The 26,583-nt window shown below is 41.6% G+C and overlaps 2 protein-coding genes across 4 annotated transcripts in view; one reads left to right on the forward strand and one right to left on the reverse strand.

Moving 5' to 3' along the window:
* LOC109693819 (ciliary microtubule-associated protein 2-like) overlaps positions 1–3,426 on the reverse strand; it is a 33,467-nt gene extending 30,041 nt beyond the window's left edge. The window contains exon 1 of the mRNA XM_074080019.1: positions 3,317–3,426. Coding sequence (XP_073936120.1) covers positions 3,317–3,426 — 110 coding nt within the window. The remainder of the gene's footprint in view (positions 1–3,316) is intronic.
* On the forward strand, positions 282–25,299 carry LOC109676188 (tetratricopeptide repeat protein 22-like). Of its 3 annotated transcripts, XM_020152691.2 has the most exons (4): positions 282–1,761; positions 11,487–11,622; positions 12,317–12,555; positions 23,034–25,299. In XM_020152691.2, exons 1-2 carry the CDS (start codon positions 1,195–1,197, stop codon positions 11,520–11,522), a joined length of 603 nt encoding a protein of 200 aa, XP_020008280.2. In that variant the 5' UTR covers positions 282–1,194; the 3' UTR covers positions 11,523–11,622; positions 12,317–12,555; positions 23,034–25,299. The 3 variants fall into 3 exon arrangements, with proteins under 3 accessions (XP_020008280.2, XP_073936123.1, XP_073936122.1); XM_074080022.1 differs by having other exon boundaries at positions 11,487–12,555; XM_074080021.1 differs by lacking the exon at positions 12,317–12,555 and having other exon boundaries at positions 282–11,622.
* Positions 25,300–26,583: the final 1,284 nt, after the last annotated feature.

Genomic DNA, 26,583 nt, shown 5'->3' on the forward strand with positions numbered 1-26,583 from the left:
CACCTGCTTGAAGCCACGAATTCAAACACAAGTCCCACCAAATAGTAATAATAATGGTAACAAAAAATAGCAGGTGAGAAATACCAAAATGTTTCGATTTATCTTTCCCAAGTTCACTAACTGGCTCTATTCTTCTTTTGAAAACATTGGTCTATTTTTCAAGATGAGGCGGTAAGGGCAGCAGGAGCCCAGACCCAGGTGAAATGAGAAGGGGTCAAAGTCTAGACCTGCTACAGAACAGTCTAGGAGGACTCCACCCTGCAGTCCGGGAGCATCACCACTCAAGCCTGCAGGCTAGAGGTCAGAGGACCTCTCCAGGCCTGGGAGGAAGACTGGCTAGAGCAAGGAAACTGGGACTACAGGTAGGTACAGGACGGGATGCCCAACAAGGGGGAGGAGTGGAGCTGACATCTATCCAGAGTGGCCAGTTATCTCTTTCCCTGTGGTATCTCTCTGCCCTGTCACGGGAGAGATTGGCATCCTCATGCCACGGAGGAGGAAAGTAGGAAGTACGATGACTCATACATTAGTCGAGTTGGAGCAACTGATTAGAACTAGCATATGGAAGCCATAGTCCTTCCACAGGGGCCCAGTGCCGAGCAGAGAGGACTCGAGAAATCCCAAATGGGAAGCGAAGGCATAACGGCCAAAGGAAGAGAGGGGAGAGGCTGTGGGCTCTGTTCAGAGGAAGAATACAGGAGCTGCGAAGGGGGTGCGACGAGAGGAGGAGTGAGCGCGGCTTCTGCATCTGGATGGACTAGTCCTGACAGCTCATGCGGGCAGTTAGCAGTCAGTGCCCATGGAGGAAGGACCAGCCTTGGGCAAACTGGGGCTCCAGGCCTCCTTGGGCACGCCCCAGTTCTGTGACCTGCGCAAGCTCTTTTCCTTCTCTGAGCCTGTTTCCTCTGCTGAGTGAGCAGAGTGAAAATCCTCCTTTTCCTTCGCACCAGGCTTTGCGCGGCCCTCATTTAGCAATGCACCAGTTTTTCTGGCACACCTGGTTGTGCAATGCCCACGTCTAGCTGAGCAGCGAAAGCGGAAACAACTACAGGACGCTCCGTGGGCGGACGCTCGGACACACCCACCGGCGAGAGACGCAGGGGACCGGGAGGCGACCGCGCCCTGTGCCTGGGCTCCGGCTGGCTCCGGGGGGCGTCCCCATCCACAGCTGTCCGCAGCCTCGGGGGCTAAGCCATGGCGGAGCCCGAAGCTGCAGCCGACGACCTGGACGCCCTCATCGACGACCTGGACTACCTCCCGGGCCACTTCCACCTGGAGATGCAACTGAACTTCGAGCCGCGCTCGCCGGCCCCGCTGCGCGCCCGGGACCTGAAGCTGCAGCGGGAAGGCCTGAGGCAGGAGCTCGATCTGGAGGCCACTCTGCAGCGGCCCGCCGTGTGTCACCTTCTGGGCACCTTCGCCTTCTACCTGGAGGAGCTGGACGAGGCCCGAGAGCGCTTCCTCGAGGTGGCCGGCGAGGACCCGGGCAACCTGAACGCCTGGGCCAACCTGGCGCACGTATATGGACGGCTGGGCCAGGAGGAAGAAGAGGAGGCATGCGCCGCGCGGCTGGCTAGCCTCATGGGCCTGGCGGCGGACCCCGAGGCCGCCGGAGACCCCCAGCTCCGCGCGGCTCGCTGCCTGGCGGAGCAGGGCTATGCGCACGGTTTCGACGTGGGCTGCACCAGCCTAGAGGAGCGCGCGCGGGTCCTGGCGGTGGGCATCGCCCTCTATGACAAGGCGCTTAGCTACGGACAGCAGGTGAGTGACACCTACCTGGCCCCACACTGGAAGGACTGTGCTCATGACCCTTCTCTGCAGACAGCCCCTCACCAATGTGCACTCCCATTCCTGTCCCAGACTACGCCTGTAGCTTTGCTCCCCTGGGCTATGGAGTGGACCCTGGCAGAGCTGCCCACCTAAGTCTCTCTTCCCACTACACTGCTAATTCATCCCTCTTTCTTGCTCCTCAGCAAGTGCCTGCCCCCGTGATGATGCACACTTTGCCTAATAAAGGCACAACCAGACAGCCCCCCAAACTCAAGCAGCATTCCTACCTACTTTCTCCCATCCCTAGCCCCCATCCATTCAGACCCTAAATCTTATTCTCTCCACCTCCTCATCTCCAAGGTCTACCCACCCCTCTCCAGCTGTCCTCTGCCAGTCCAGCCTCCATAGTTTCCTGCCTGCATGCAGCAGTTGCCTTCCTCCTCCCTGGGTTCCTGGTCTCCAGCTTGACCCTCTTGCTCCTATGGTGCCCAGCTCTCCTGCCATTGCAGGCCCTCAGTCCACTCCTCACAGGTTGGCAGATGAACCCTAGGTGTTGGGTGGGCATTTGAGGCCCTCAGTGATCCACCTCTTTGCTCTTCCTCTGCATGTCCGTCTTCTAAGCCTGGCTTTTTGCCACATTCTACTTCCTCTCAATTCCCAGTGGGTCAGGTTCTTTACAGCTCACCTTGTCCCTTCTCGACCTTTCCTAGGGTGCCCTTCTGTTCCACCTTTGCCTGGAAGGCTCTCTTCAGTCCAGTGTTTTTGGGACTTCCCCTCATCTAGAAAGCATCCACTAACTTCCCAGGCTGGTCAGAGCCTTCTTTGGGCTCCCACAGTACTGATGCTACTGTCTGCCTATAAGTCTGTCTCTCCAGCTCAACCTCCAGGGCTTTGGGAGTGGGGACAATGTCCATCTGGTTTACCACTGAAAAGCCAATGCCTGTCACAGAGTGGCTCTCAACAGTGTACCTTGACTGGATGTCTGTGCAGCATAGTACCTGGCACTAAACAGACAAATAGATATGCTAGTTGTCTATTGCTGCCTAACAAGTACCCCCCAAACGCAGCAGCTTAAAGCAAAAAGCATCTATTATGGCACAGTTCTGTGGGGCAGCCACCTAGGTGTGGTTCAGCTCAGTGTCCTGGGGCTGTAATCTCATCTGAAGGCCCACCTGATGTGGGTAGGGCATCTGCTTCCATGCTAGCTCCCATGGCTATGGCCAACTACCATGGCACTTCCTCACTGGCTGCTGACTGACATCTTGTGACCTGTGGCATATTTTGTTCATTAGAAACAAGTAACTATGTGCAGCCCACACTCCAAGGGAGGGAATTACACAAAGTCACAAATACCATGAGGTGGTGGGCTCTGGGGACTATCTCAGCTGCCTGCCACACCAGGCATCAAATGGTGAGAGACTGACGCAGAGGGTGTGATCCTCCCCTGTAAAAGAGGGGCACCATGACTTTTCTGTGAAGATACGGCACAGGCAGAGTTGAACTGCTAACAGATTTGTGATATTTAAATAACAACAATCCTTCACACCTGGGTAGTATATCTCCATTCGCAAAGCTTCTGCACTCCTCCTCGTGCCTTTTCCACCAAAGCTTCTGGCTTCTGTAAAGGGAAATGTGGAAGTTCAAGTTGGAGGGCATGGACTTGACCTTGGGCAGCAGTGCAGGGTAGAGGCTGAGAGGAGACTCCAGGTCAGATGGCCCAGAACCAAATCCCAACTCCCCGTGCTCTCACCTCTGATTTGTGCTCAGCCTCTTTAAGCGTCCTTTCCCTCGTTGTGAAATGGGATAGATGGTATGTGTGTCATAGGCGTCCTCATCAGTAAAACCAGAACACTACTCAGTTGACTGATGTCATAATTAAGAGTTAATATTTAGAAAGCTCCTAGAACAAGCCTGCGCAGGAATGGGCAGGGTCCCAGGTGAACCTCTATCTCCCCTCCTCTTCCTTCAAGCCGGGTGCAGATGTGACCGTTGCATGGGGCCAGCAGGGACCCAGACCTCCAGTTTTGAATCCGGAGCCTGTGGCCCTGAATGACCTGCCTCCCTCCATAGATGGCATGGTCAGCACTGGAAGTGTTGAGCGTGGTTGTGGCCACAGGTCACAGCAGTGGCATGATGTCTAAAGAGGTCTGGGTGCAGAGCCAGGAGGCCCCAGCCTCATTGTAGCTGCAGAAAACTCCACAGTGGAGTTTTCTCTCTGGGCTGTGGTTTCCTCATCTGTGAAATGGGCACAGGAAGGGGAACTGCATGATCTCTGAGGCCCTTTTCTGCAATCAGGAGGCATTCAATGGGAGAAGCTTCCTGGAGGAGGTAAGCAGAGAGGTTTAGAGGTAGCAGAGACCAGCTCCACCCTCTCTGTAGTCAACACAGCCACAGTGAGCACTGCCCAGTGAGTGAACGCCCAGATAAGGTAGTACTGAACAGGGTACCCCATGCCCTGGAGAGGATGCCAATGGCTCCACGGGGCTGTGGCTGCGGCTGCTGGGCTCCGTGCTACATCCTTGGACCTGGTCCAGTGCTGTTCTCCAGTTCTGCAGCAAGCAGCTGTGGTCAGGAGAGAAGTGGGGATGTGGAGCCCCCATCAATCTTCTGAGAAGTAGGTGAAGTCATGCTGTAAAGCTCGTGGCAAGGGGGTAAGGGCATAGCTCAGCAGTAGAGCACTTGCCTAGCATGCATAAGATCCTGGGTTCCATCCCATCTCTGCAAGGAAACAAAACAAAACAATTTCTTTCCTAAAGTACCTGCCTCAAGACACAGGGGCAGTCAGGGTGACAAGTGATGATGATTCCAGCAATTAGAGTCAGGAGATGTGGGTTTTAGCACTCAACTATATTATTATTTTGCTGTGTGGCTTTGGACAGGTCACTTGTCAACTCTGGTCTCAGCATCTGCTTTATAAGCATTTGTCAGTTGTGATCTCTGCCTCAGGTTTACTGTGATTATGCCCCTGAATAATGGAGTGAAAGTGCCTGTCAACCTGGTAGCTTCCAGGATGAATGAGAGGCGTTCACTGAACGTCTTATATTTGTTCATCACCTACTCTGTGCTAGGTCCTGTCTTTGAGAAGTTCCTGCCATTCAAGGGAAGCAAATACGTTCCTTCATTCACTCGTCTTACCCACACCCTTCCTCTGGGAGATTTGTCTACAACTAGCCAAGGTCAAAGGCCCATGTCATGTGACAGTCAGCTCCAAGAGCTGGAGAACTCTATTATCACACTTTCTGAACCAAAACTAGGCCCTCAGAGGCTGATTGTGGAAGTGGACTTTGGGAACATGGGACCAAATGTTGGTGTCAACAGTGACCTAGAAAATCCAGGTCCTGTGGATAGAGGAGCAGTCAGTGAGTTCCAGAGAAGGGATATTCCCTTTCGCAAAAGTGACTGAAGAAGCATCAGAAAGAGGCAGGAGTGCACTGGCAGGAATAAGATGATGGTACTCCCAGCATGGGTAAAACCACTGGGGACTCATCTTGTTCTGACAGATTTAGTGGAACTCAGGGTCAAGTAGGTTGTGTGCAAAATGAACCAGAAAACCTGGGAAGTAGTTGACTATGTTCCAGCCATAAAAAATGGCTTCTCTCTTTTCTCAAAGTTTGTTGTAGATACTATAAATGTGAGTCCTCTTCCCATCCAAGCATTAAACAAATATTCTGTGAAGGCACTTTTATAACTCTCTTGTTCCTTTTTGATTTTGGAAGCTCCAAGATACTTACCCTCTTCCTTTTTATCTGTCACCTAGTGTGCAAACCATAAGATACAATATGAGTCATTGTGGATGGGGCAGTACCTTTACCAGAGCAACCCAGGACACGAATCTTCTCTCCATCAGTCTCCTACACAGAGTTGTATACACAGATATGCTGCAACCTGGAGGTGGAGGGACTTTGAGCAGAGGAAGAGAGGAACACACAATATCTGAATATTAAGGAAATAGCCTGGGTAGGCATAGCTGGACTGGATGCACCAAGGGTAGGTCCAGGAGAGAGACCACTTCCAGTTCTCTACGTATTCATCTACACAAGGCAGGGGTTGACCAAGTGATTAAGTAGCAAGGATCACTTCCTGAACTGTTAGATCAGGGAACTCCAGAGCTCTACTGCTGGTGTCAGCTATTCTCCCCTTGAACTCAGTCAAGGCTGCCAAGCTAGCACCTGTGTAAGGCACCCAAAGAAGCAGGTAGGAGTTGGTCACCCCTCTAACTACTCCTGTGACTTGCAGCAAAACACTTAAATCTGCAAACTTCTGTTTTCTTTCCCAATGTGAGTGTGAAAGCAGAAACCTCACTATGTATCTAAAAACATAAGGTTCTAAAATGTAACATCCTGTCTGTGTGCCACATGGATAACATGGGACTAAGTAGGGAGTGAAGAAAAGTATTTCTATCCACAAACATTATGTGGACCACTTTTTTCTTGTCTCCAGATAAAATTCCAAGCCAGGCGCACCATTTTTTCATAATTCTTTTGCAACAAATATTCCTCTTCTTACATTCATACCTAAGAGTTACATGGACTTTAAAATTTGAAATTTAATATGTATACAGTATATGTAACTCAATCAATTAACATCTCTATCTCATCCTAGTTGGGAGGTTTCCAGGAAGGACGAACATCGGTTCAGTAAATTCTTCTCTCCACACTGTGTGCTCCTTGCTTCATGACCACCCACCCACACATCACCCTCCAAGCCACCTCCATCACACTAGAGCCCTCCAAGTACAGTGCCCTGGACCTGTCAGTGCATTTTCTTTAAAGCCCCTCTCCCACTCCTGGACTCTGCTAGTTGATCTCTTCAGGTCACATTTTCTGTCCAGGTAGCTCCTTACAGGAATCCAAGATGGCCTTGTACTGGCTGCACTCACAGGACCACAGTCTCACACCCAGTCCAAAGCATTAAGTACAATGCAATGTTCACCCTAGAGAACCTTCCCTCCTCAAGCCACCACAACTGGGCTCGTACAGGCTCTTGCCTGCTGGTAGTTTCAAGCCTTGGTGTGGCACCTCGGAGACTACAAAGTGTTGGGAAATTGCTCTTGGCTTAAGCCTCTTACCTGATATGGAAAAGACTAGTCTGTGCTCCACTTCACAGGAGGTGCGTGTGACTTCAGGAGGACCCTCAAGTCAAAAATCCAAACAGAATTGAAGCCACAAACCCAGATTTTAATTAGGAACAATAGAAAGATACCCTCAGAATAGCACTGGGCTCAATACCAAAAACAGCCTAAACAAGTGGCTTTTTTGTAGCAGGAGCAGGGTGTGGGTATCAGTGGATAGAAAGTTATTTGAAATGAAACATTCATTCTGACTAAACCAACTTTATGTAATTCTTACCGAAGTCGGGCCAGGCTGATCAGATACCAAGAGCAGGGGATGAGAAATGTGATCATCTATCTAAGGGATCCTTAAAACTCTGAAAGTCAAGTTCCAATATACTTGTAAGGCAAGATGCTCTGTTGTCTCATTCTGATTGGCTTTGGGAAGATGACAGCATCCTACAATATGGCTGCTCAGTTATCATTTTTCTTATTAGTAAAATTGCACTGTTTTTTCCCAATACCCATATATGCTGGTAGTGTCTCTCTAAATGTGGAAGAAAACAAACCTTAGTCATTGTTCCTTCTATTTGCAAAGAATTGATGGAGATTTACTATGAAACTGAGCCTCAAATTCAGAGTAGTTTCAAGTCAATCCAACAAGTATTTCTTGACTATATACTATGTGTCAGATATCAATTTATTAGCATGTTTATAATGTCCATTTCCCCATTCTGTCAGCACTATTCTGTGAACTCTTAGATGGCCCTACACCTTTGCATCTCAGAGTTCACAGTCCAGTACTGATAGAATGGGGAATGGGGATTATAAACATGCTAAAAAATTGGTATCAGTAGTACCGATAGCTCCCTAATATCTTTCCTCACTTCTATCATTGTATAACATTCTTCAGGGATAAGGTTGACAAAGTCCCCCAGGGTGACTTCTCTCCACATTACCTCCATTGGAAAACCAATGCAGTACATTGTGCCTTGAATTCTGTTTTTCTTCCTTCTATTTTTTAAAATACTTTTTTTACTATATACTCATTGTATGAAATAATTGGTTTCATTGGGACATTTTCATGATGTATATAAAATACTTAGATCATATTCATTCCCCTCTTAACCTCTCTTATCTACCTCCCCTAAACTTTTTCCTCTTTCTTACTCATCCCTCATTTATTTCAATGCCTCCCCCACCACTATATTCCACATATGACAGGAAATATGTAATACTTTTCTCTCTGAGTCTGACTTATTTTGCTTAGCATATTGATCTTCAGTTTCATAAATTACCTAAGATGATTCAGAGCTTAGCTTGTGTCCTTCCAGTCCACATTTGTTGTTTTAGTATAGTCATTATGCATCTATACAATGCTTGCAATGTTTTCAGTGTTAGAAGAAATTTTCTACAACTCTTTTCTAAGGGACTGTTATGTTATTATCCTGAATGATGCATGTGGCACCAATTCATTCACTGTTACAGCTAGGTACTCTGTTATAACATCACAATTTCCCATTGAACCATTAACTAATTTTTATGACTTTTTTTTACCCTAGGATGTGGTCTTTATGTTATAGCTTTCATTTCTCTTAATTATTTTCATGAATTCCTTTAAATCTTTGACTATTTTTAACCATATGAAAGTCCCAAGGTGATAATTACATCATTTCAATAATGTGCCTGTTTCTACTAACATTATTTTCCTTGTTATAGGTCATATGTTTCCACTTCTTCAAATGTCTAGTAATTATGGAATGACTATGCTTTTCATTATTTAGTGTTTTGATTATGTTGTCTTCCTTTAAAAACTGTTGATTTTTGTTCTAGCAAAGAAATTTTTTTGGTGGTAATGGGGTTTGAACTAAGGGCCTCATGCCTGCTAGGAAGGCACTCTACCACTTGAGACACTCTGCCACTTCTTTCTTATATTGGGTATTTTCAAGGTAGGGTCTCTCAAAATATTTACCCTGACCTCAAACCCCAATCTTTCTGATCTCTGCTTCCTGAATAGCTAAGATTATGGGTGTGAGCCACCAACACCCGGCTGTTGTGGCAAATTTGTGGAATACCTGGATCTTTTTTAAGGTTTCTTTTAAAGTTCATTAGAACAGGTCTAGAGTAGCCTTCATTCTATGGCTCCCCAAGGTGACCTTTCTGGGGTCTCTACTGGTCACTCGAGATTTTCAAAGTGGTCTCTCCACTTTTCATATAATTATATCAGCATTCATATAATTCTATCTGATAAAGCTATGGCCATCATTATGTTTTTAGGCCTCTATTAGCTCCTTTTCCTTTGCAGGTGTTATTTGCCAATTTTCAGGGAGTCTTACTCTACACATACAGGGTTCAGTATTTAGCTGTTATCTATGAAGAATTATGGAACTCTTTTTTGGTATATCTTCCTCTCTTCTCTGTCCCACCAATTCCAATCATATCAGTTACAAAAAAAAAAATCCCAGTCTATATTTTCTCATCCTTTCAAGACTAGTGTGTTGTGATTCATGTCTCATCTTAAAATGGAGTATTAAATGCCTCCAACTTGAAAGTCAATGATTGTGGAGCTCACTTCATTTGTCCCTTTCTCAGAGAATCACAGTCCTGCAGTTCCACTTTCTAATATCTGGAAAGTATCTGTGAGGCTACTTTGTCCAGTTTTCTGATAGTTTATTGTGGAAGGTCTATTCCAGTACTAGATAATGATATGATGAAACAAAAGTCTCATCAATCTGTTGAGTTTTTGCTTTATTTTCCTTTTTGCTACTGTAAATTGAATCAAGTGTCTTGCACATGCTAGGAGAACATGTCCATACATCCTTACATCCATAGCCTTTTATAAACATCTCATTTTGAGACATGGTCTTGCTAATTTGCCAAGGCTGTCCCAGAATTTGCAATCCTCCTGTCCTAGCCTCCCAAGTATCTGGGATCACCAAGCTCTGCTATGCTGTTGTGTTTTTAACAGAAATTAAGGCAGCCTAAGAATGCTTCCCTTCCTTGTATCTGTTCCACTTTCCAGGTGACTTCACAAATCCTCTTTGGGCTGGTGGAGGTATAGCCCCTTCTTAGCAAGTGTGAGGCCCTGAATTGAAACTGCAGTACTGTAAAGTAAAAAAATTCTCCACAAAAGATAGAATCTATTTACAGTTGTGTTCACTCTGAACTGAGCAATTGATGTGTTTTTGACTAAAAGAATGTGAGGAAATGGCTTTTCTGAGGTTACAGTCCAAGAGAATTTCTGTGCTTTGGCTCACTCTTTTCTCAAGATTTGCACTTGACCTACCCAAGATCCCTATAGAGGATCTTTTTCAGAAATCAGTTGTTATTGTATGATGCTGTGGTAACACAAAGGGATAATTCTAGTTGTTGCTCACTAGAGGATTAAAAAGGAAAACTGGGAAAGGATATGTCCACTAGGTTTAAAACGGCCATGCACGCGCACAGGCTGTGTATATGCCCAGGAAAAGTCCTGAGGAAGTACTCACCTCTCCCCCATGGTTGACCCTGAGGTTCTATGTAAGCAGGAAATCATGAGTCATGAGAAAGCTGCTGTAGGGTTGAAGGTAAAACTCAAGTACCTGGCTGAGTGACTTATCAGTTCAAGGCAGGTAAGGAAAACTGTCCAAAATCAGTCAAACACTGTGCTAGTAGAACAGAGAATCCAGTGGCTTCACATGAACAAGAATGGAGTGCTACACAAATAGTCCAAGTAAGTTTCTGAACTGGAAGCAATAAAAATATATCAGTAGCAAGAACAGGCTCTAGAGAGTGTGTGTGGTGTGTATGATTTCAACATAACATTTAAAATATCAAGTTACCAACAAAAATTATTAGCCATGCAATGAAACAGGAAAAGGTCACCCATACATTAGACTAAGAGAAAGCAGTTGCTATAACCTGTCCCAGCAGAAGCCCAGGCATCGGATTTACGGGACAGAACCTAAAATAAGTATGTTCAAAGAACCTAAAGAAACCATGTCTGAAGAATTGAAGGTAAGGATAAGAATGATTTCTCACTGAATGGAAAGCCATAACAAGGTGATAGAAACTATTTTGAAAAGAAAACAATTAGAAATTCTAGAGTTGAAAAATATAATAACTGAAATTTCAAATTTACTAGAGGGGCCTAGCAGTATATTTGAGCTGGCAGATGGAGACTCAGTAAATTTGAAGTGAAGTCAGTAAAATTATCAATTCTATCAAATAAATGAAAAGAGAATGAAGAAACCATTGCTGAGCTTTAGAATTATGACTCAAACTCTGGCTGCTTTTTATCAAGATTTGGTGTATTTGTTAGGTGTACCTAAAATGGAAGATTCTTCAAGAACTCCAGTCCTTTAGGGGTAAAATATTATGTATCAGGTAAATATAAGCAGTGACCACAGGAGGAAGAGATCACAAGGCCTCTGTGGGAAAACATTGTAATTAAACTTTCCAATTCACAGGTGACCACAGCAAAAGGACCAGGACCAAGACATTCCTGTAACAAAAATTAACTAATCATCTATTTTATTGGCTACACTCTGGGCTAGGAGCTTTGACGTAATGCCTTGGAATCTTTAAAACACTTCCAATTAGAGGAACTTGGTTAGATTGTTTCAGACCCATGGATTCACTTATCCACCATGTACTTCATATTTAACCTTTGTTTTCTCAACTCAAGATGGTGCTAACAAGATCACCTCCTGCAAAACTGTGAAAGCGAAGTTACTCACGTAAAGAGCTGAGTGTGCTGCAGGGCATACAGTAAAAGTTCCAGAAAAGCTCCAGTCATGACGCAGGAAGGCTGCAGTCTGCAGGTGAGAGGGGACCGGAAATCAGGAACTCAAATGTCTGAGGCACTTTCTGAGATGCTTGAGCATCTAAACCCAAGGTCCCAACTCTGTGGGAGAAACAAGGACTTTTAAACTGATAGCCTCTTTTAGCCTGACCTTTTCCCTGCAAATCCAGCTTTGGGCATCTTTTCTGTAGCAGCAGGTGACCAAAAGCTACAGAGCTACACTAGGAAGGAGACTCCTGGGAGAAGAGGCAGGCAGAGGGTCAAAGAGTGGCCCAGGAGTGGATGGAAGAAGCACTGTGACAGCTTGGGGAAATATGCCGAGGAGGGGTTGCGGAGAGGCGGGGAGGGCTGTGGGGAAGGGGCTCTGTGAAGAGTGGTGACAGCGAGAAGCTTCTGGGAGGGGCCTTGCAGAGAGGTCCCCGCCGAGGGGCCAGGAGTTGCAGCAAACAGGATGACAGACTACCGTGGCAGGGCGGAGAAGGCCGGGGTGGGGCGGGGCCAGAGGAGGAGCGCTGAGAGGCAGTGACGGACGCGGCGAGGAGGCGGGGCCTGGGGGAGGGAAAGGGGCGTGGCGAGGGCGTGGTGTGGTTGGCTTCGGGGCCAGGGAGGGGCGGGGCGGAGGGGCGAGGCGTGGACTTGGAGAGGGCGGGGCGGAGGGAGGAGCAAAGCTAAGCGCACTAGGTGCTGACCCACAGGGATGGTCCCCTGTTCAGACCACAGAAGAGCCAGCGGTCTTCAGAGCCATGTTGGCGGCGGTGGGCTCCCTGGTGGCCGCCTTCTGGGCGACGCTCCATCTCCGGACGCTCCTGCTGGCTGCTGTCTTCTTTCTGTTCGTTGTTGACTTCCTCAAAGGCTGGCGCCCCCAAAACAACCCTCCAGGGCCCTGGCGCCTGCCCTCCCTAGGCAGCTTTTTCACGTGAACGTTGAGCAATTGCACTTTGAGATTCAGAAGGTAGGAGGAGGCAAAGGTATCTGTAAATCTTGACCTGCAGTGTTAACCTGGGCAGGAGGATGGGTGGCTCTAAGGCTGATACTGGCAACTGCCAAACCCACTCTGAATTGTTTTAAAACTTACCTGTCAACCGGCATCATTCTACCTGCCCCTTCTAGCCCTGGAAATAAATTCAATGTCTACTATTAGTTTATTGGGTATGTTATGTTCCTTAGCTCACTTAATTGTATGTTATCTTCTTAAGTGTTGTTGACACATTTATCTTAGTTGAAACATCTTATCTTTGTTTTATACTATTATCCTTAAAAATGCTTACTTTCCTTCTGGGCTACTCCATCATCTATGTAAAATGATGGCGATGCCACCTAAATCCTTATAATTTCTCAGCTGGTTAAGGCCGACTCCAGCCACACTGAGCCCCCTAGCCTTCTGACTCCTGCCCCTGCAGTGTACTCACACTAAGTAATGATTTAAAATCTCAGACTTCTTAAATTTTCTCAGTGCACTCACTGTCTACAAGTGGAACTCACATTCCTTGCCTCAGCCGCTGTCCACCTCTATAAACTTCTCCCTCTAGAGCTTCCTAACTCCCAGGACTCTGCTTCTTGGAAGTGCTCTCAAATATCCAAACGTTCTCAAGAATCTTCAGCTGGCTTCCTTGCCACTAAACATTGCCATTAGTGGAGACCACACTGTGTCAGGTGATTGTGAAGATTTAATAGTGAATGATCTACAGGAGCACCACTTAAAGCTGGTACCAACCATAGTAGTTCCCTTCTCTCTGCAAGATTCCTGAGGTGTTTTGAACATCTGTTTGTGCACTTGAGTTCAGGTGGACAACCTTCTATACTCTAGAACAAAAGCACCCACTGGTCATATTAGAAAATTCATCACAGAATTTTTAATCTAAAGCCCTAAACCTGCGTTCTTGATTTAAAAAATGGTATGATCAATTTCCAAATACTTGGGAATTTTCCTGTTATCTTTATGTTAATGATTCCCAGTATTTCCAATGTGAGTTCCTTTTCTTCCTTACTTTCTCCTCCTCCTCCATTTCCTCTTCCTCCTTCTCTCTTTTCTTCTTTTTCTTTTTCCTGAAGTACTGTAGCTTGAACTCAGGGCCTACACCTTGAGACACTCAACCAGCCCTTTTTCTTGAAGGGTTTATTCCAGTAGGGTCTCGTGGAACTGTTGGCCCAGGCTGGTTTCAAACCAGAGTCCTCCTGATCTCTGTCTCCTGAGAGGCTAGGATTACAGGTGTGAGCCACCAGAGCCAGGCTCTTCTCTCTTTTTTGTTTGTTTTCCAGACAAGCTCTTACTATGAAGCCCAGGCTTCCAGCATGATTTCATTATGGCTAGTGAACATACTCGATATGATTTCAATTCTTTTAAATATATCAAGGTCGATTTGATGACACAAGATATAGTATATCTTGATAAATGAACCATGCTCTTTAAAAAAATATATATTCTACTCTCTTCTGGAGGAATTTTCTACAGATATCAACTCAATCTCATTGGGTAATAGCATTGTTTATTTCTTCTATATACTTGCTCACTTCTTACCTACTGATTCTGTCAACTACTGACAAATACATGTTCCAACAGCCAACTCCAGTGTGAGTTTGTTCATTCTCTCCATTCAGTTCTAGTAGCTTTTCCTTCACATGTTTGGAAACTCTGTTTTGTACATAATGCATATTTAAGACTGACACTTATTTTTAATGAATTGACCCTTTTACCATGTAAGGTCCCTTTTTATAGCTAGTGATTTTCTTTGCCCCAACCTGATGTTAGGGGATATAATACAGCCATGCTAGCTCTCTTTTGATTAGTATTTGAATTATATATTTTAATTCTTTTACTCTATTCAGCTTATATCATCAGATTTAAAATGAATGCTTCTAGAGATCATATACTTGGGTCATTTTTTAAATTACTTCCCTTTCTGTCCTTTGGAAAATGTAGGCAATTTCTACTAAATGTGTTTATAGAGTTCTATAATTTTATTGTTTTTGGGCTTTTGCTCAGTTTTCATTTCTGTTTCCCTTTACCCATCTTTTGTGGGTATTTTGGAGTGTATCTCTGTATTGTTATTCAAGTGGTTGGAATAAAGATTACAATATGCTTATGTAGCTTATTGGAATTTGCTAATGCCAACATTTTCCACTTCAAGTGAAATCTACACAAATTACAAACATTCAAGGCTCTTTACTCTCCTTCTTCATATAATTATCTTAAATGTTGTCTCTGCATACACCAAGAACAACATTAGACAGCACTATAATTTTGCTTTTAAATACAAATGCAATTTTGAAAATTCAGGAGGAGAGAAATAGCCTATTGTATTGATGCATTTACTTACCCTTTTCATTGCTTTTTCTGCTTTCCTGGTATTCCAGGTTTATAATTTCCCTTCTAATCACAGCCAGACATGTAGAGGAATTCTAGCAAAAACAAACAATTCTCTTAGCTTTCTTTCATCTGAGGATATCTAATTTTACCTTCATTCTGAGCATATATTCACTGATGCAGGATTCCATATTACCAGTTCTTGCACCAAACCATTTTAAATGTGTGCTTCTGGCCTTTGTGGTTTCTGGTGAGAAGTCTGCTGTGATGTGTCTTGTTAGTGCCCAAGGGTAATGAGGTTTTCTCTCTGCCTGCTTTCCACAAATTTTTATTATTTATTTATTAGTTTTCAGAGAATTTATTGTAAATAGGTTATGTTGTTTGGATTCTTTAGTCTGAATGCATTTTGGCAGATGGCTGAATTTCAGCTATTCTCTCATCAAGTATTTTTTTCAATCTCACATTCTTTTCCTTTCCTTCTAGATGGTTGGACTCAGGTGGGACAACTGTGAGCTCTCTTGGTGTTGAGTCACCATGACCTGAGTCTCAGGCTTTGTGGTTTTCAATACATTGTCTCTGTGTTGTTCAGATCAGGTATTTTCCTCTGTTCTCACCTCACTTTAACAGATACTTCTAACATTACTGTTGTGTTTTTGAGCAGCTCTATGGAGTTTTTAAGTTTAGCTTTTGTAGTTGTCTGCCCTAACATTTCCTTTTGGCTCATCTCTGTCTTTTAATTTTTTTCCTCATATTTCCTATTTTATTTGTTTTAAGGGTTTTTGTAATTTTTCATTGGAACATTTTTCAAACAGCTGTTTTAAAATATGTCATGTCCTATAATTCCAAATTCTGTATGATTTAGTCTAATAGAAATTCCCCTGGTGCTTGGTTAGTAAGAGACATGAAACAGCAACCCTTAAGGGTAAGATAGCCACATATTTACTGCAGGGGAGATAGAAGCCAGAGATCTGCCTGCATCTGCTGCATGGGGAAGGGCACCTTATTTTTCCCGTAGAACAAGAGTGGAATCAGAATTCTGCCATTAGACTACTTCACGGAATCTCTTTACAGCTGTCTCTTTAAAGAGAAGAAAGTCCCAATTCAACCCACAGACTCAGTGCAAGAAGGACACACAAGAAAGGTGAAAGACAAGATTGCATCCATGACAATTGCTGCAATGCCTTTTACAGCCACAGCTTTTTCATGTTGTTCATGTACAGAACATAGAGGTTAGGAAGGCTAAAATTTTTTTGTTTTCTTTTGTTTTCCTTTGAGCTGTACTTTTCCTGGCTTTTGTCTAAAGAAAGTAACCTTTTGTTGATGTTAAATATCTGTTAAGTGTGATCATTGTTTAGTAGTATTAAGAGAGAAAACTTTGATCTTGTCTGCATTAAGATGTTTGATCAGTGTTTTTGTTTTGCTACTAAGGTAGATGTGACCACAGAATTTCAATGATTTGCCTAATGTCACAGAAGTGTCTAGTGATTAAACTGAGGCTAAGATCTTAAGCCTACCCAGTGAATTTTCACCACATTGTCTATTTCTATTTTATAAAGCTTCTCATTTTTATAATTTTGGGTATAAAACCAGTTAATTGTTTTAATTGTTACAATTCAATTTAAGTTCTTGCATTTGGGAAACATCTGGATTTTTATGTTCATTTTCACTTAATCTTTATGATAGGTAAACAACTGTCTTTGTTTGCTTTTATTGCTCCCATTTCAGTCCTTTCTGTTTTCTTTTTCTATTATCCTTTATGATTTCAAAACTGTATTGGCTTCTTGAACCATCTTATTTTTACCTCTTTTGTTTCATTACTCATCGTTTTAAGTCTTTAAAATGACTTTTCAATATAGTACATTGAAAAGTGAGCTCTGTGTTATGAAATCTTTTCAGACACCATCTGGTTCATTTAATACCCATAAAGCAAGTGACAATAAAACCCAGCACATTTCAGAATTGTTAGGTAGGGTTGCAGGACATTGTTTTACCTATCCATGTTTGCCTAGTTGACGACACTATAAAAATTTTTGATTCAGTTCTGTTGAAATAGAAATATAAATTAGTAAAAACGTGGCAAAAATAGAAGACTGAAGTTCATTTCAGTAAACACATTGACACTGGTGTGCTGAATCTGCCCCAAGTACAAGTTAAGACTCTAGTTATATACATTCCTAGTTGGGAGTCATTTAACTTAAAAAATCTGAGATTTTCATCTTTACCCATATAAGGCTCCGGTAGATAGGGGCACAAGTAATACTACACATGCGTGTGCACACATGCACACACATACTGAACACCGAGACACGCTCATTTATCCAGATCTGGGGAAAGGAAGTTACTGTCCAATGGTACAAAGCATAATCCTTCTAAGGGAGAGTTTTCTTTTTTGGTTTATAAATATGACATAGGTTTGTCTTACATTTTTCAGCTGGTACCTCAGCTAGACAGCAAAGGAAATCAGCCTGATTTACGAACATTAGATTTTTAACCTGCTGAATTCACCAGTCTACCCTGAGCCCAGCAGAGTGCAGTATACATAGTAAGCATTAAGCAAATTTTTGTTAAATGAATTAACGAATATTCTCACACCAATCAGCAAACCCATCATTTAGCAGTCTTACTTTCATTATTTGCATAAACTAAAATAATTTTCACTGCAATACTGCTAGTTATGAGCTAGTAAACATCTACTTACAGAGCTGGGTATGGTGGCACATGACTATAAACCTAGCACTCTACAAGCTGAGAGACTTGAGGTCAATCTGGACAATATAGTGAGTGTGGGGCCAGCTTCAGCTACCAAAAAAAGGAAAAAAAACAAGCAAGGTGCTGGTGGCTAATGCCTGTAATCCTAGCTACTCATGTGCAGAGATCAGGAGGATCGAGGTTTGATGTCAGCCAGGGCAAACAGCTCATGAGACCCTATCTTGAAAAAACCCATCACAAAAAAAGGGCAAGTGGAGTGGTTCAAGGTGTAGCCCCTAAGTTCAAACCCCAGTGCCACAAAAAAAAAATCCACTTAGATTTCATAAATATGTTCAGATTTCACCATCTTCCCTGGCAGTCACCAAGCCTCTGTCAATAATCACTTAGCAATACTTCAGGTCCTCGAGTCTTAAGACAACAAATAAAACCAGGAGGCTAAGAAACAAACATATGAAGTATTATTTGAGGAATACTTAAAGGATTGCCTAAAAGTATTTTTCCTTCACCAATTTACCATTAGTCTGATCTGAAATTGCCACTATTGTCTACTTATTGGACTTGAAGCATTCAAAGGTTCTGGTATGTTACAGCCAGAATCTGAATTTTCTTAGGCCCTAACACATGTGGGTTAATATGAAGTTTCATACTCAGGAGGCTAAGGCAGGAGGATCATGAGTCTGAGTTCATCCTGGGCTACACAGCAAGACCTTGTCACACAAAGACCAAATAACAAAAATAAAAGCTTCATTTAAGGGAATAATTTAAATATTCCTGTCTTGTACATTCACTTGTGCTGCCAGGCTCTTAGGTCTTCAGCCATTCCCCTCACTCTTCCATTCCCCACAAACTTCCTTCCAATGTTAGTGGGTCTTCAGAGGGCATCTCACACCTGTTCCTAAATAATATCATTCCCACCAGCTTCTATGTTAACCATTGCTAGGCCCACCCATAGTATCCTAGTCAGTGATAGAGCCCTCTGGAAATCAAATCTGTGCAAGCAACTGTGTTACAGCAAAGAATAGCTCACTTCTACTTTTGCTTAGGAGAGGTATTCCTGTTATCTTAGTCCCAGATCTTACAGGGTCCTCCCCACAACATCCCTTAAAGTTTTGGTTATCATCCTGCTTCTCTCTTAAGTATATTCCAGCAGAGCCAGCAGATAGCTTTAGGTGACTAAGCCATGATACCTTTGAATGCCAAGGCTGTTTGCAGAGAGTGCACTGACCTGGATCCACCTTCTTCCAAGAAATTCCTCAGCTTGTATAAGCATGCTTCTGGCAAGCACAAGATAAAAATTTGCCAAGTATGCCTGAACTAAAGTCTCAGTTGTGACCATATCCATATATGGGAGATGAAAAGTTAAATATTGACCCAGTATCATCCATAAACATCTTCATAAGAATTAGATTAGAGATCAGTGATGCCCTGAACAGAGAGCAGATCTCTGAACAACAGGACAAATGTGATTTGATGAGAGGGAGAAAGAGATAAAGGCTAAAGTATTGGGAGTTTGGAGGTCCTGCTCAGGGAGTAAAGAACCAGGAAGATAAGACCAAGTGCCTGCAGAGTGAATGGCCAAGGGCAGCCTGAGGGTATTCGGTCCACAGACAGGAGACACCTGGTCACAGAATGCTAAAACAGGAAGGAGAGACATAAGACATGAACATGGCTAGTCTAACTGCTTCTGAGAATCCATCTTGGAAACAAATAACCATGTTGTCCAGTGAAATTCCATACAAAAGTTCCATTTCAAATTTGTTTCCCTGTGACTGGCTCTGTTTCATCTTTAACCAGTTATAACATCAGTCTACACAATACTAAACATTCAGCCAGTTCAGCCATAATCAAAGATCCAATGAACCAGTCAGCTGGTTTCTGTACAAAATGCCAAGCAATCAACTGGATGAACTTCATGACTGGATTGATGGAAATGACCAGATATTTTAGTGTTATGTAGATTCTCAGTGTCAATTGGAACAGGAATGTTAGCTGTCATTTGCATAGCCTTAAAATGAGCAGGTACACTTTTCTCATGAATAGGATATAAACTCAGCAAAGATCTCAGACATGCATAGGCAAATAATGCATGTACATACATTCACTGAGAATGTAGTGAATGAGCATGTGGGGAAAATAAGAAATTAATCTGCATAATCTTAATTTTATAAAATGTATTCAATGTGCCTGTCTTTTGCCAGTCTGTGCCTGTCTTTGTGCCTGCTTTGCCCTGCTCTGCTCTTAAACTTAGGGTCTGACTCTTCTAGACTCTCACCCTCTGGCTTAAGCATATGGGAAAAACTGCTGGGAAATGGGGAGAATATGGAAGAAAACAGCTAGAGCTTTTCCCCATATCTTCTTCTGTGTCCTGTGATGCATGTAGAAGCTATAGTTCCTGACAAGTGTCCCTTCCTGCCACAGGTCTGCTTCCTATTCAAAGACCCATTACGGTCCTTCAAGCTCCTTCACCATCTGTGGAGAATAATGTGGCCAAGGCATCTTCTCACCCTATGGTCTCCAAGGCAGTCTGGGGCTTATTAAAGAGCAGCCCAGGTGCTAAACCAATAAAGTTTGTGAAAAGAACTCCTTTCCTCCTTTCCTCTCTTCCCCATATCAAGACTTCCAGCCAGCAGGGAAAATAAGAGTGATTTAGAGCTTGCTTCAGCAATACATACATCATGATTGGAACAATTATGATACATGTGATATGATGTATAGATCTGCAGTGTCCCGTATTTTTTACTATCTATATGCACCCCATAACGCCATTATGTATACCTTAGGTATGCATAATAAAACCTATTTATCAAGCCCTGTTTCCAAATTTTCCTCCAGTGATTCTTATGGACAGAACGCCCAAATAAAATGTCCAGCACACCTTCCAGAATCAACAAACCACCTTTTTCCTGCTTACACTCTGTATAATTGCAAATAGACTTCTTGTTATAAATCTTCCATCATTAGGCTTCTGTTTTGTTTTATTTTATTTTGCAGGAAGGAAGGCAGCAATTTCTTTTTTTTTTTATTATTCATATGTGCATACAAGGCTTGGGTCATTTCTCCCCCCTGCCCCCACCCCCTCCCTTACCACCCACTCCGGCCCCTCCCTCTTCCCCCTACCCCCTCAATACCCAGCAGAAACTATTTTGCCCTTATTTCTAATTTTGTTGTAGAGAGAGTATAGGCAATAATAGGAAGAAGGAACAAGGGTTTTTGCTGGTTGAGATAAGGATAGCTATACAGGGAGTTGACTCACATTAATTTCCTGTGCATGTGTGTTACCTTCTAGGTTAATTCTTTTTGATCTCACCAAAAAGAATTCTCTAGTTCCTTGTACCCTTTTCCTACTGGCCTCAGTTGCTTTTAAGGTATCTGTTTTAGTTTCTCTGCGTTAAGGGCAAAAAATGCTAACTAATTTTTAGGTGTCTTACCTATCCTCACCCCTCCCTTGTGTGCTAAAGCTTTTATCATGTGTTCAAAGTCCAATCCCCTTGTTGTGTTTGCCCTTGATCTAATGTGCACATATGAGGGAGAACATACGATTTTTGGTCTTTTGGGCCAGGCTAACCTCACTCAGAATGATGTTCTCCAATTCCATCCATTTACCAGCTTAGGCCATTATCTTAACAGAAGCATTACAATATATGAAAAACATAAGCTTTGAATATAATTAAAAAGAACACATCATTTGAGTATGGTATGCAGAGTTGTCCCATGAAGCCACAGGAAGTGTCCATGTGTTTGTCTCCCTTACATCACTGTTGTCTCTGATTATATCATCTCAGTATATTTTCTGGTGGGTGGTCAATTAAAGTAAACAGAAATCAGTACAAAAGCCATGGAAAATCTCACAGCTCTTTCTGCTGATAAGAATTTTTTTTATTAAACACACCAGAATGTCTTCACCTTTGCTTTTGTGCAAGCCTGGAATCCAGCATGAATCATAACGCTATAGAAGCACATCCTGCACAATGAAATTCATAGTGCAACAGCCAGCTGAGTCATTTCTGTTGCTCCATCCTCAAATTCGGTGAAAACCCCTGGCTGTTATCTCTCACTGCTCTGTAACTTTCTTACTTTTCCCTGCCAAATAAAAAGTCTTCAGAGATTTGATAGAAAGAGAAGACAAGGTACAAGGCTAATCAAAGTAAGATTGATTACCTTCCTGACATTCTGTAAAGGGAACAATAGCATCTTAAAGAGCTAAAAAGCTTTCAAACTCATTCATTTTTAAAATAAACCTGTAATTGGATCATTTGGCTTTAAATGCTTCTTCAATTTAGAGAAGCAGATTCATTATAATTCATTCCTATTTGAAAATTCATGTCAAAGAAACATTTATTAAGAATCATGGTTAGAATCTGTAATTGGCCAATAAATGAAAATATTCTACCAATCCTGAATATTTTCTTACAGAATTTTTAAAAATTATTTAACAGTAAGATATAGTAATCAGAGATATAAAAAACACTTTTTAAAGACAGTTTAAACTGCCACAAAAGAGAAATTTTCTTGCAATATATTCCCTGTAACATTGGAAAACCACAGCAAACTCTGAAACAGCAGAGTTTTTACATATTATTTCTTAGAAAAATATCTCTAAGTGCACAATGATAGAAAGTAGTTTTATCTGAAAATTCAAGACACGTTAAAAGACAAATATTAAAATTATAATCCTTTATAGAAATTGAAGCTATATACACATATTCATGTGTGTACATTTATTTCATTTCTGAATGGTATTACTATACTCCTAAAAATGCTGTACTCTTTTAAAGGAAGATTTAGATACTAAATTCTGCAATGAATCTCTAGGGATTTGTATCAAAGCTAAAGCAATGTACCAAAGCAAAATTGTAAGAGAAGGAGAAACGGTCTTTAAGCAAAAATGAGTTGAAAGGCAATTATGTGTTTATCTATTAGGAATTTAAACATAAATTCTTGTGATCTGAAGTCAGAAAATTAAAGTTGCCTTTCATTTACCTATCCCACTACACAAACTATTGAGGCACTTGGCAAAAGAATTGTACTTTGTCCCTTCCTGCCATTCGCCTGGCAGACACAAATGTAATAACCTGACTGAACTTCAGTTACTGCATCTGAAATACTGAGAGCAGTACTTTAAGTTCTATGAGTTTTCAGAAACTCCTCAGAACGAGGAATGATATCATGAAGGATATTTCATTGCAATTAAGAAGTTAATTCATCAAGGACATATAATTAATTCTGTTTATACACCTGCAATGTACTGAATTGTGACCCCCCCCACCAAAAGTTCATATGTTGAAATCATGTACCCATTTGTGTGACTATACTGATCAGGGCCTTTAAAAAAGTGATCAGGATTAAGTGAGGTCATGAGTGTTGAGCCTTGTTCTGTTAGACCTGTTATTTCTTTTTCTTTTTTTGTTTTTTTTCAGGGGGGTCTGTGATGGGTATGGAACCCAGAGCTAGACAAGCACTCTACCACTGAACTACTTTCCCAGTCCCTAGAACTGGTACTCATATAAAAAAGGAAGAAACATGACACCTTTCTTTCTTTGCTGTATATGGTATTTAAGTAACCTAGTCTATATTATTGTGTTATGTCAGTTTGAATAACTAATATAATTCTTACATAAAGTACTTCAAAATACAAAATGTAGGGCTGGGGGCATTGTTCAAATGGCTGAGTGCATGCCTAGCAAGCACAAGCTCTGAGTTCAGGCCATAGTACCCAAACCAAAAATACAAAATGTAAAACTGACAGACTTGAAAGAAGACACAGGAAATATTCCATTATAGAGAATTTCCCCCTTATCTGTAGTCTCTCTATCTTCAGTTTCAGTTACCCACAGTCAGCCATGGTGTGAAAATAGTAAATGAAAAATTCCAGAAAGAAACAACTCAGGGGCTTTAAATAGCACAACGTTCTGAGTGACATGAGGACATCTCACACTGCCCCACTCTGTTGTGTCCAATATAGGAATCCCTTTTTCCAGCATACCCATGCTGTGTGCACTACCCATGCATTAGTCACGCAATAGCCATCTTGTTTATCAGACTGCCAGGGATTGCAATGCTTGGGTTCAAGTAAGACCTATTTTACTTGATAATGGCCCAAAGTGATGCTGGCCATTTGAACATGACAAAGAAAAGCCAAAAAGTGAAAAGATGAAAGTGTTTAAGAGGCATGCATGATAGGAAAAAGCACAGTATACGTAGCGTTTGAGACTATCTGCAGTCTTAGGCATTGAGTAGGACTCTTTGAGCATATCCTCTGTGGCTAAGGTGGGGGAACTACTGTGCATGGAGACTGATGCTTCTCTCTCAGTAGTTGATAGAGTAAGGAATCCAAAGTTCTGAAGGATATAAAAGACTTGAACAACAGTGTCAACTCACTTGACCTAATTGGATACTTACAAAACACTATCCCAGCAAAAACAATACACAGCTATTTTAAGAACATATTAAGCATTCATGAAATTCAGTATCACAACACAAGTCTTAATAAATTTTGGAAAAGTGACATTATACAACATCTGTTCCCTTTCTCCAAAAGAGTTAAACTAGAAATCAATAGGTACTTGGGAAATCTCCAAATATTTGAAAATTAAACACATTTATAAATAACTCATGGCTGAAGAAGAAATGACAAGAGGAAATGGAAAATGTTTGAACTAAATGAAAACATAACACATCAGAATGGGTATAATGCACCTAAATGATAGTTTAGAGGAGAAATTATAGTAAATTCTTACATTTGAAAAAAGGAAAGATCTCAAACGAATTTCTGCAGTTAAGAAACTACAAAAAGAATGGAAATTTAAAACCAAAGCAAGTATACAGAAGAAAGTAATAATAAGTAGATATCAATGTAATGAAAATAACAAAACAGTAGAAAATAAACAAAACCAAAAGCTAATACTATGATGAAAATCATGAAATGATAAATCTCTAATTAGAGTAAATGGAAAAAGAAAAAAAAAAAGGAGGCACAAATCACCTACATTGGGAATAAAAAGAGGACCTCACAACAGATTCACACACATTAGAAAGAAGATCTGTGCCACCAAAGAATTTAGAATGTAGTTGGTAGGAAGGAAACAATTGAACAATGTTATTTAATCATACCAATAGTAATAATTAGAAACATCAATCAGTCACTTATTATATGAAAGAATAATTCAAAGTATTTTATATATATTAAGTCATTAATCACCATAGCCCTAAGTAGGTAGGTAATATGTTATTATCCTCAATCTACAGATATAATCCTAAAGTACTTCTGCAATGTCCATATAATGAGACACTTTAGTAATCTGGAATCAGGAGAATCAGTTGTAGAGGAGAAATAAGTATTGTGTTGACTAAGAGAAATTGTCATGGAAGTGATAAGGCTTGAGCTAGTTTTTATAAGATATTTGCTGATGACTACCAGGTTTTTCAGAATAGGTGTCACATTCTAATATTATCAAAGACCTAAGACTTCAGCTGAGTACTTTAAATCAGTTCCTCAACTATCTCAACATGCATTTCTTGAATATATTCTATACTAAATGAATAAAAGATGGTTATCTTAAGAATGTACATACAATAAATACCAATTGCTTGATGTCATTGTGGTATAGTCCCTACCCTCAAACAGCTAGGGGTATAATTATGAACATATGTGTAAAAACCAAAAAAAAAAAAAAAAGCAACAAAGATTAGGTTACAATCAAAAGTTAAAGTGAGCACATTACATTTGGTCCTTATCCATGGGTACCACATGCATGGATTCAACAATGAATAGAAAATATTTTGAAAAAGATTGTATCTGTACTGAACATGTACAGACATTTTTTCTAGTCATTCCCTAAACAAGATAGTATAACAACTATTTACATGACATTAACATGGTATTAGATATTATAAGTAATATAGAGATGATTTAAAATACAGGCAAGGATGTATATAGAATACATGAAAGTACTACACATATATTTTGTAAAAGGGACTTGAGCATCCATTGACTGTTATTCACAGGGATCCTGGAACAAACCTCTGAAGATATTAAGGAAAAATTGTATACAAGTTCCAGGCAGCAGGAGACTTTTGTGACTTACCCAGAGACAGCAAAATTTTGAAAGAGCCACATTTGTTATAAGTAGAGGAGGGAGAAAGGGCATACCAGCTGGTGATTTTTTTTAAAAGTAAGAAATACTGAATTGTGAATAAGTATTTTCAGTTTGGCTATGGGTAGATAATGTGAAAAGATGGGTAAAGATAAAACCAAGCAAACAAAAGCAGGAGGGATACACCAATTGCATCACAAAAGTTAACTTGCATCCAAGGCTATTTCTGAGAACATAGGCTTGACAATTCCCATCTGCAAATTCTAACTAAATAATTCTGCTTTACTTATGTAGGAGAAGGGTAAAATACATGAGGAAGTATAGAAAATGCCCAAAACAATAAGAAAAAAGTTTCAAAGTTCATTTGATATGCATATAATTTCCTTAGAACTTAGAAATGCCAGCAAAAATTAAAACTTTGCCTGATACAAGATTATAATTTTTTTAAAGCCAAGAGCTTCTTTAAGCAATTAATAACCATTATCAAGTTACATAGAAAGCAAGAACTTTATACAAAAGAGTAGCATGATCATTAATACTCCTGTGGGCTACAGAAGTGCCTATTCTCCTCAAATGGCAAGTCACCAGGCCTTCAATGTTTCCGGGATATTCCCATTGCAATTTGTCCGCAAATTAGCAAATGTTCTTGCTGATGGCGTATAGGCTAGGGATATAATCTTACCCTCATGCTCAAATCACCTCAGCTCAGTGTCCCTCTGATCTCCTGGCTCCTTCTAATGGTCCCAACTGCCAATTAAACAATCTCACCATCTCTGGATGAGACTGATTAAGTCCTTTAAGGAAACGTGCAGTGACCAGTCCTAGAATGAAAGAAAAGGAAAAGAGAATAAAATCCAAACAGAGCCTGAAATAT

Source organism: Castor canadensis, chromosome 7 (genome assembly GCF_047511655.1).
Source record: "Castor canadensis chromosome 7, mCasCan1.hap1v2, whole genome shotgun sequence".
NCBI lineage: Eukaryota > Metazoa > Chordata > Mammalia > Rodentia > Castoridae > Castor > Castor canadensis.

What these genes read in the sequence shown, in the direction of transcription:
- LOC109676188 (XM_074080021.1), top strand. Translation starts at nt 1,195, where the DNA reads ATGGCGGAGCCCGAAGCTGCAGCCGACGACCTGGACGCCCTCATCGAC.